At 36.4% G+C, this 10,694-nt stretch overlaps 1 protein-coding gene across 1 annotated transcript in view; it reads right to left on the bottom strand.

Moving 5' to 3' along the window:
- The window catches only part of CNKSR2 (connector enhancer of kinase suppressor of Ras 2), a 231,532-nt gene that overhangs the window by 74,933 nt on the left and 145,905 nt on the right, over positions 1-10,694 (bottom strand). The window contains exon 13 of the mRNA XM_077770516.1: positions 9,658-9,872. Within this exon, the coding sequence (XP_077626642.1) occupies positions 9,658-9,872 (215 nt within the window). The remainder of the gene's footprint in view (positions 1-9,657; positions 9,873-10,694) is intronic.

Genomic DNA, 10,694 nt, shown 5'->3' with positions numbered 1-10,694 from the left:
GGTTTTACTTGTTCTCAGCCCACTGGTGAGGACACTTTGGGAGTATGGTTGAAGGAAAGATACTAAGAGTATTTGTGCACTATTGCAGTACCAGATACTGTATCACATATTTCCCATACATTATTATCATAGGGAGCCAATGCTTTTAGCCAATTATAAAAACATATAAGGGGGAGGACATAAAAGAGTAGAAAACATAATATCTTTAAAAATATTTTTATAACAAACAGAAAAGTGGATTTCATATGGCTGTTTCTTAGGGCAGTCATCTGATTATAAAATGAGGACAGAATGCTTAAAACACAACTATGTGAAGGAGAGTCACCAAGTGGCTAAGATAACGTGGCCCAGCCTTATGGTACTCCTCCTCAGAATATGCAAAGAGATTATTTAAGGAATTGTTGAACACACTGTATTAAGTACAAATCACTTTAGGTAAATTAGACATGTTATCCTAATTATTACTTCTATTAGTCAATCTCTTGATTGAAGATACGTACACATGACAATTTGAAATTATATTTTCAAGTATATGCTTTGGAAGATTAAGTCAGGGGGCTATACTGATGATGCCTTCACAGAGGTAAGCTGTACCTTGTAGGCTGTACCTTGAGTTCACTCCAAATTTATCATAATATAGAATTTTTCATTTTACCACTGATGTTCATACAGACTGTCACTAGAGAATTTTCAAAGCAGATTTTACCTGGTAGGCACCTACTGTGGCCACAGAAAAGGAAATATCAGTGTGCTGGCTTCTTCCTGTGTCACTTTAGGAAAGCTGGAACTATGTGTTTCAGAATTCCCTTCTCTATATGGTTCTAGTTCGGGTTGGTCACAAATAAATTTGTGTGAATTTTGGAGAACACAAGTGAGGCAGCATCCCTTATGCTCTGAAGGTTGATGCAGGATGTCAGTCACTGCTGTGGCTCACATACATTGTCACTGTTCTGCTGCTTGTTTGTATGCGTGAGTCAGCAGCTGAGCCTACAACTTCAGCTCCTCAAAGTGCTGGACTGGGAACCTGTGAATCTCCATGGTGGAAGGCATCAGCTTTGTTGTTAAAGTTGAAGACAAAGTTCAAGTTTGTGCTTATGGGTTCTAGTTTATCTTGCTCTCACTTCACATCCAGATATTCTTCATGATCACTGGCTGTGCTGAGGCATCTTAACCAGCTTCTCAAATGAGTAAGATCTAGTCCTTTATTCCATGTCACTTAGTGCTTCTTCCCTGATTGAACCCTAACTGCTACACTCATTAACGTCCAAAGAGAACATGTTTTAGTCCTAGAAAACTTTTTGATTTGTTCGACAGGAAGTAAATTCCCTTCCAATGTATACAAATTAATTTCTTTTCCATATGGCATTAAAATAGTTACTATGTACTCAGCACAGTGGAAAAAACTTTATGCACAACATATGATTTAATTGTGAAATAGTCATGTTAGGTAAGTGTTATTCTCTTTTTACTGATGAGAAACTGAGGTTCAGAAATGTGTCTAGATTCATACAGCTGACTTCAAGCTCATATTCTATAAGTACAACATTATTCTTGGCCATCTGAATCTCAGAAAAGTCAATTCTCTTCTTTTACTCAGAGGAGGTTAGATACAAGAACCATTGTCTTGAGCCTACTCCAAATTTACGATAATAAAATAAAGTATGAGAAGATAATCTATTCTTTCTTATAGCAGGAAACTTTGAATCTAGTTAATTTAAAATTATTTGCAGATTAAAGAAAGGAACTGAAACACTGATCTATTTCTCAACATTCCAGATGGTTTTGGGTTCAAGTCTATTAGGATCGTGTTCTTGGCTTAGCCTAATATTTGCAGAGATGCTAAAAAACAGAGTTAGCAATATCATTTAGAACTGAGATTCTAGGTTGAGTCTATGAACTTTGGCCCACTGCCAGTTGTTACCTGAACCAAAAGCCAATGAAGAGTCCATGACGGCTGCAAACAGTTTAACAGTTTGGATGGAACAGTAGTCAACAACTGTGCCTTAAACTTCATTCTCATATCAGGTATGGGCCAAGAGATGCGGACATGTATTCTGTTAAGAGGAATCTTTGGATGAGATTTGTGTATACACAGTGAATCATTAGGCCTATGGTTTTGTGGAATTAGAGGATGCTAAAACCATCAAGGGGGTAATAGATTTTAGGAGCTGAAGGAAGAAAATAATTGGATATAAATCGTGGTCCTTCTACCAGAAGAGGCTTTAAAGAGTTCTAGGGGTAAAATAATTTTACCTGGCATTTTATTAAACTTGAGATGCTTGATTAAAGGAGTTAAGGTGGTGAATTAATGTGGGTGAGAGATTATGGGAGCAAAAAGGGCCCACTGACAACAAAATTTGAGGACATTTTTCCGAGTCTAGAAAGCTGGAAGACATAGGTCTACAACATGAGAGAATGGGGCTTCTGTGACCTCTCTGATCAAGGCAGGTATATTTCCAAATCTTGATCTTAATAACCAAGTCAGAGACCTCTCATCAGACTTTAGGCTTTATTTTTCCAAAGGCAACAAGAAATTTGTAATAAGATTCAAATTTAATAAATTTCAACTCAATATTTCCTAATTCTTTTGTTCATGTGTGTGTCCTGTTTTGCATGATGCCTCACTAATTAAGCTAGATTTGGTATTTTGCTTCCTGGCATCCATTATCTAACCAGGAACTAGCAGAAGGAAATCTACATTTGTTCAAACATGAAATCAAAGACTGGCTTCCATATAAAGTAGTGGGTCTTAACAGTTTTTGACTGTGGTCCCTTAAGACAGAACAACAGACTCCATAGTCCATTTGTCTCCACTTTATGACTGTATAAGTAACATATGGTATGGGTGATTCATATTATCATTTTTAGAAAATTGTGAGTAATGTGAATCACATGCTAGAAGGTAAAGCAAGCAACCTAAAACAAACTAAAACCAAAAGCAATGAAGCCTAATGATAGTTTATAATGAAAAAGAAACAGCAACCAAAAACTGCAGATAACTTAAAACAAATCCTAATGAGGGTGCCTGGGGGGCTCAGTCGGTTAAGCCTCTGACTTCGGCTCAGGTCATGATCTCACAGTTTGTGGGTTCGAACCCTGTGTCGGGCTCTGTGCTGACAGCTAGCTCAGAGCCTGGAGCCTGTTTCAGATTCCGTATCTCCATCTCTCTCTGACCCTCCCCTGCTCTCATGCTGTCTTTTTCTCAGAAATAAATAAAACATTTAAAAAATTAAAAAAAAAAAAACAAATCCTAATGATGTATTGATACATCCCTCACAAAAGTGGTGGGAACCTGAACTGTCTACATTCAACTGTCTACATTCGTTCATGTTCAAATGTACTCTCAGTTGCATGGATACTAGGCTTCTTGGAGAAACAGTGAATTAGAATATTCGGTAAACTCTATTAACACATTGTTTAAGAGTATTCAATTTGTAACCTTTTAAAATCATGTAGTAGTTACTAGTAAGCAATATCCAGGCACAAGTGAAAATGAAAGTCTGTGAAACTATATGTTATTTGCCCATAAGAATCAATGTATCACGCCTCAGTCAGTAGAAGGCCTTTGCCAAAGATTGCCTATACTTGGAGAATCACTGCTCCGGTAAAATGGCCCAATAGGAAAGGCTTTTCACAGTCCAGGTTGTTCCTATGCCGGGCTTTGCTAAAACTACTCTTAATATGACATTAACACTCTAGAAATAATCAAGCCATCCATAGGGAATCAAAGAATACATACAAATGGGAATAAAATGATGCTTATAATGGATATCTAACATGCCTGCATGCTCCCTGGTGAAGAAAACATCATGTAACACTACTATGGCTGTTGTCCAAATGAGTAAAGTCAAAATGCAGAGAAAGTGGTTGTTGTAAACAACCATTAGGTTGGAGATGGCTTTTTAGCCGCTAAAATTTAGTTTTATTTTAGTTTCATTGATCCTGAAACAATACAGCCAAGTCAGGTAGTGATTAGACAAACCAACCTTTATGAATACAGATAAATTTAATGATAAATGTTTATATCTTGACAATATAGCATAGTTTGCATCATTGTGATAATAATAGCTGTCTTCTCTAATAGATGGTAAAATACTTATGAGTAGAAACGGCTTTATTCACCTAAAAATGTGAAATTTGGAGCCAGACTGCTGGAACTCACATCTCATGTCTGCTACTTTCTAGCTGTGTGACTATGAGTAAGGTAAACTCTGTTTCAGTTCTACAAAATAGATATAAAAATAGTAGCAATCTCACAAGGTCAATTTGAAGATTCAATGAGAGAATTTGTATAAATTCTTAGGACAGGAACTTAGTAAGCAATCAATAAATGTTTGCCCTTACTAACAGTAGCAGTTGCAATATTATTAGTTAATATATATTCCACAGTATTTAGAATGAGATTTACACATGGTTGACACTACTAGAATTGCTGTAGGGTTTCTGCTAAATTACATTATTTTTTTTTTCGAGGGGCAATATAGTATGTTAAGAGGCACAGTGCTAATGTTCAAATTCCAGCTCCACCACTTGCTATATACTTAATCCATGTGCCTCAGTTTCCTAATCTATAAAATGGGAATAACACCAGTACCTTCCTCATAGGGCTGTTATGAAGACTAAATGAGTTAAGATTTATAAATTACTTAGAGTAGTGTCTGTTTCATAATGTTCATCTACTTGTTAAGTTAAAAAATGTCTTTTTAGACCTCTCCACCTCCTTCCTCCAGGAATTCCATCAAAAATACCTTCACAAGTTGAAGAGGATGGATAAAAGTATTAATCAGAAGCAAAACAACAACTGAATGTTTGCTGTTATATCCTAAATAACTAAGACAAACTACATAAATGTTGGAATGTTATGAAAAGATTACCCAGATTTTTGAACACCTAGTCTAAATCTGTTTTAAATACGCCATCTAAAATCACATTAATCAGTTTATGAAAGTATACCTGCATGTTGCCTGGATCCATAATCAAATTTTACTTGTTTTGGCATGTCAGCATGTAGGTTCAAAATAAATTATTATTTTTGTTTATGGATTTAGTTTAGCAGCTTTAATGTGAGAGGAAGCTGTCATATGTATATCTTATTAAGGAAAAAAAAAAGACCTGAATCTATTCACTCTTTATCTAAAGGCTTTTATCACTACATTTGAATTTGTCTCCCTCCCTCTCCCACTCCCTCTGTTTGTCTGTCTGTCTGTCTCTCTCTCTCTCACACACACACACACACACACACACACACACACACACACACACACTGCTGTCTGTGTTTTCTTCCTGTGTTCTCAAGGTCAGATGAGGGCTTTGGTAGCTAACACCTCCCACATTTTCAGACAGAGAATCAGTGAGTAGGTAAAATAAACTTACCCTCTTTTGAAAAATACTGTAACATGCTTAGCTGACAGGTATATTGCGACCTCCATAATGAGATGGTAATGATAAGAAAGAAGCAAGAACCAAAGCAGAATTTAGTAATGTGGACTAGATAAATTTGACAGAGGATATTCAGAGTCCTAGGGCTCTCCCGTAGCATATGGGACACTGAGCCTATGGTAATAAGGTTCCTGGAAATTTCCACTACGCATACATTCTAACTGAAGGCCTGTTTGTGTTGGACAGGGCCAGCCTAGGACATGGAGGTAGCTGTTTACAGGCTGAGGACAACATCAGAGACATCCTGAGACAGGCAATGAAGTTACTGTCACATTCACTTACTTATTCATTCATTTATTTATCACATACTTACTGAGCATTTAAATTACTATACTTATATTAGATGTTGAAATATAATGCTGAGCAAAATGGAAAAACTATCCTTTTTTGTCATGCACATGGACATGCTGTCCCTACTTTGTACAAGGGAAAAAGACACTAGGCAGACAATCACATATGTAGGTATGTACTTAAAAATCATAAAAAAAGGTTTTGAAGAAAATATAGAGAATGCTAAAACATTATAATAGGAGAAGCTGATTTATAAGGCAGTAGTGATCATGCAAAGCCTCTCTGTAATTTCATGTTTAGATAGAAGTCAGCCAGGGGGAAAAAGGAGGTAAAATCAGTTTCAGTATAGGGCACAGCATGTCAAAAAGGTGGATGATCAGGGTGGTTAGGGCATAGTGAGTGATTTCCTTTTAAGTAAGTTTAAGAAAAATATCTAAACTTAAATAATAAATANCGAACCCACGAACCGTGAGATCATGACCTAAGCGAAAGTCGGATGCTTAACCGACTAAGCCACCCAGGCACCCCTTGCTTCGTGTATTTTTATTGGGCTGCCTTCCAAAATAGACCACTGGGGATTATAATCTAGTTCTGCTTAGACAGAAACCTGTCTTCCCTCTTACACACACACACACACACACACACACACACACACACACACACACACACACACTATATTCTTTTGGTAAACTGTTTAAAGGGTATTTAATGTTGATATAATCCTGCCATTAGATTCAACTAAATTTTCTCTAAATTTGAACCCAGAGCACAGGGAGTTACTATATTACAACAGAGATAGCAGTCTATGAACCTCAGCACTCAGGTTTCATAGTACACTTCCACTTCAGCCCCATTCCATTCAAAATGGCTGTGCTATCCAAAGGAATAACTGGTAAGAATGAAGATCAGTGGTTCTTCATGAAGGTGATGAAATACTGATACTGATCTAGTGTTTTAGGACAATTTAATATAAGGAAAAATCCTTTAATTTTTAAATAGGTGTGTATAAACATAAAAAAACAAGCATTACTGCAAAATATAAAAAGCAATCATTTAAGTGTATGTTATTTTGTCTCTAAGGTCCAAGCAATTTTAACTACAATCCTCCACAGTCTCAGCAATACATCATGCCGGATAACTACTTATGCTTTATAACAAGGGCAGCTCTGTATGTTTTTTCTGAACTTCATAAAAAATAGTAACACAGAGCAAAAGAGAAATCTGGGTACAAATCAATCCAGGTACCAAAAGTTTTATCAAAATCAACGTATGAAGGCACATGTTTCTTAAACTTTTTGAAAATTCATGCAATCAGTTGTTAAAGCATAAATTCAGTTGCATAAGTAATCATACCATGCACAGAAAAGCAGGGTAGGGTGTGCAAAGATCACTGGAGGAGGTGATCTGGGTTCCAGTCTGTACGCTTACACTTTTTTGCAACACATTTTTGGGTAAATCACTTAATCCTTCTGAGCTTGAGTTTTGTCATTTACAAATGCGGTTGTTATGAGATTTGAAAGACATTAACAAATGTGGAATCTCCCTTAATAACTGTCCCAAGGGAAGTTGGAGCCTCATGAAAACCTTACTAATAAATGTTTTCTCATTTGCACATAGGTTATAGGCATTTGAGCATTGGTTAGGCATACACTTCGGGGCTAGCCATTATTTAGTTTTTCTTTTTTTTAAAACAAAGAATAGAGTTAGAAAGTGTCAAGCCTTCTACTCTGGGATTAGTGGGTCAGTGTTATTTGGCAGGACTCCCCTGCTCTTCCCCTTCCTCCACAAAATTAACAATATTCCTTACGTGTTGTCCTTCTGTCAAAAGTTCGTTGGGATAAATATCACCTATCTTAGAAATACCTTCTTAAAGACTCAGGTCACATAATAAAAGTAGGAGTCAAAAGGAGACTGATTTCTTTCTTGGAATAATCTTCTAGAAGTGAAGTTACTAGACCTGATTCTTGATAACATGTAACTAAATAATGCCCTTCAGAAAAGTGGTTAACAGTTTATACTCCTTTACAATACTCAATAGTCTGGCTATTCCTGATTACCAGTTTTATTCACTTTTTACTATCTTCCATAAGTTAATAACTCACAATCCACAAGGTTCATCTATTTTCCTCCCTCACACAGTATACTCCTGTCTGGATGTGCATGACAGGATGGCACAGGCCGAGTGTTTAAATGTGCCTTCAATGGTTTACTGCTCCTCTTAGGGTAAATCCAAACTCTTCAGTAGTTTACATGCTCTGGGTGAAGTGGCCTCTTCTTCCTTTTCCACCCTCATCTCTCACTACCAACTTCCTTCTTGAATAGGCTAGCTATTTCTCATGTTTAGATTTTTGACTGGAGCACTAGATTCTAGAGGGAGGTTGGTGTTCAGACAGCATTTCTGACTAGTGAGAGCAAAAGTGTTCCCATTCATACAGCCAAGATTCAGACTGACTATGAATGTCTGTGGCAAATATAATCATTTGATTTGTCAGTCACTTAGGGGAACAGGTTTTGAGACAGGCGTTATTCTCTCAGAGGGGAAGAGGCTTGGAGAGGATAGAGAATGAATACCTAGGAGTGCTAACTGCTCTCTTACTTCAACCCAAATAAATGAAAATATTTTTCCATACTCTCATTTTATTTCCTATAGGACAAGTAAGCAGATGATTTAAAAGATTTACTCAGAAAAGTAATTCAGGTATAAATTATTAAATCTTTCACACCTTGTATACCTAGATGGTATACCTTAATACCATGTGACAGATTAAAAATTTTTGATACTCTGATCACCAAGCAGAGTTATTGAAATTACTTAAAAACTTGTAATCCATGTTTATCAAGAGCTCCTAGTAAGAAGCTACAGTTACATTGGCACAACAAAATTCCCTTTTAATGAAAATGGCACACAATGCGTTGATTTTGTTAAGTGAATGTTCTGGCTAACAAGATTCTCAGACTCTACATACACTGTCCTACTTTCTCATCATCCACCTAGCCTGGGTATAATGGCTTTGACTTTGGCCTCCCACCTCTTCATCAGTGCTATGCAACAGAGGGATCCAACAAGCCAATCTCCTCATTTCAGTCCCCAGCTCAAAATTCTTCAATAGTTTTTTTTTTTTTCACAACAAGGAAGAGCCTAAGTACTTTATTTTGAAGTTCCTGATCTAAGCCCTGCCTACCTCTCTAGACCCACCTACTGCCCCCTCATGTGTTTTCCCTCTGTTTTTAGTGAACTGGTAATTCTAAGCATCATGAAGTCTCTGGAACATACCATATTCTCATACACTTGTGGTATACCTCCATATATCTTCTCCCCATAATACTGCTACTTATCTCTCACTCTTCATGCAAACACTCCCCACTGTAAGTGTTTTTTTGCTTCCCCAGAAAGCTAAGGCCATCCCCTTCCCATGTTCCTCCTATGCTTCTTGTATCAACCCATTACAACAATCAGTTTACATCGGAACTCTTGGTGTTTCTTTCTCTCCATATAATAATGTGCTATCTATGTGTTCTCAGTTTTACCTTGAGCACCATGCTCCAAGTCTAGTAGGTAAGAGATGCTCATTTCTAAATGAAATCATGAATATATTAAAAATCCTATCTTTAATGTTGAGTTTTATAGCTATCCATTTACTGATTATTATTATAGGTGATTAATCAACTAATTAGTTATTATTCTCTATCAATTTGAGCATATTATTTCATTAAAAATCGAACCTGGTACAACATACGAACTCACTGAACAGATGAGCTGAAGGACAAATCAAGCCACCAATGTTTTTCAAAAATTTTCTAAACTTAGGATCTTTTGTGAAAATCTGGCAATAGGATAAAGATAAAATATCTGGAATTTACCCCAAAGAGTCATTCACCAGGCTCCCAATAAAAGCTGTAGCTCAAAGTCTTTGAAATTTTACTTACATGGTATAGTGTGGTCTCTGGCACAGGCGTGCCCATGATGTCTTGTCTCAGTGCATCCATTTGCAAACTAGGTAGCAATGAATAGTGAGTCGGGCTATTACTCTTATCACTCTTCTTTTTAGACTTCTTCCCAGTGTCTTTTTTGCTGTTTCTCTGAAACATGTATTCTTCTTGAGCAATTTTTTCATTGCTCATATATCGGAGTAGAGAGTTTTCTATATAAAAAGAGATAAATACACCAATATAAATATGCAAATATTCCAAATTTACCATTCTCTCCTAATTGTGCTATTAGATCTCATTTCAGAAATGTAACTCGATTAATTTATAAAATACCTATGTGCTGAAAATATAGACAACCTTAATTATTTGGGATCATAGGGCAGTAAGAAATAGCCTACAGATGATTTCTCCAGCTTTTATGTCTGGACCAACTATATGAGAATCATTGTGACTCAGAAGTTCTGGGTGTGTGGCTCATAAAATTTTTAACAAGTTCCCCCTGGGGGATTCTGCTAAAATCTATGACAAACGCTGACCTCTAACAGACTAGGTAGCATTCTTGGACAAGTTAAAGCTCACATTTTGAAACAAGAATCAGGAAACTCAGTTCATAAAATCTATGCTTACACTGATAGCCAGCACTTAAAACTTCATAAGGCATCTTCCCCCCAAGATATCACTATCATATGAAGTCCCAAAACAGTGATCAGAAATAGCATATGATAAGTGTTTCTCTTTTTATTTTTTTCTTGATTAATTCTATAAAACAAATGAAGTCAGAAACTAAAGTTTGGAAAATGGAATGAATACATAAATATGAAGGAATCTGTTAATGTTCCTGTATTCACCAACATTTTCTGAAATGCTCACTCTGTGAAACCAGTGTCGAATAGACTAATAAAGCAGATATTCATGCTTGGTTATCCCTGTGTGGTAAATTCTGTACAGTAACTAGAAATAACAGGCAAATGAGTTCAATATTAATGAAGGACGTTAGTGAGCTGAGGTTCTATGAATAGTTTTTTGCTTTGTTT

This window comes from Crocuta crocuta, unplaced genomic scaffold (genome assembly GCF_008692635.1).
Source record: "Crocuta crocuta isolate KB4526 unplaced genomic scaffold, BGI_CrCroc_1.0 scaffold488, whole genome shotgun sequence".
Lineage (NCBI taxonomy): Eukaryota > Metazoa > Chordata > Mammalia > Carnivora > Hyaenidae > Crocuta > Crocuta crocuta.
The sequence above is the reverse complement of the archived record's forward strand: the minus strand, read 5'-3'. Positions and strand labels throughout refer to the sequence as shown.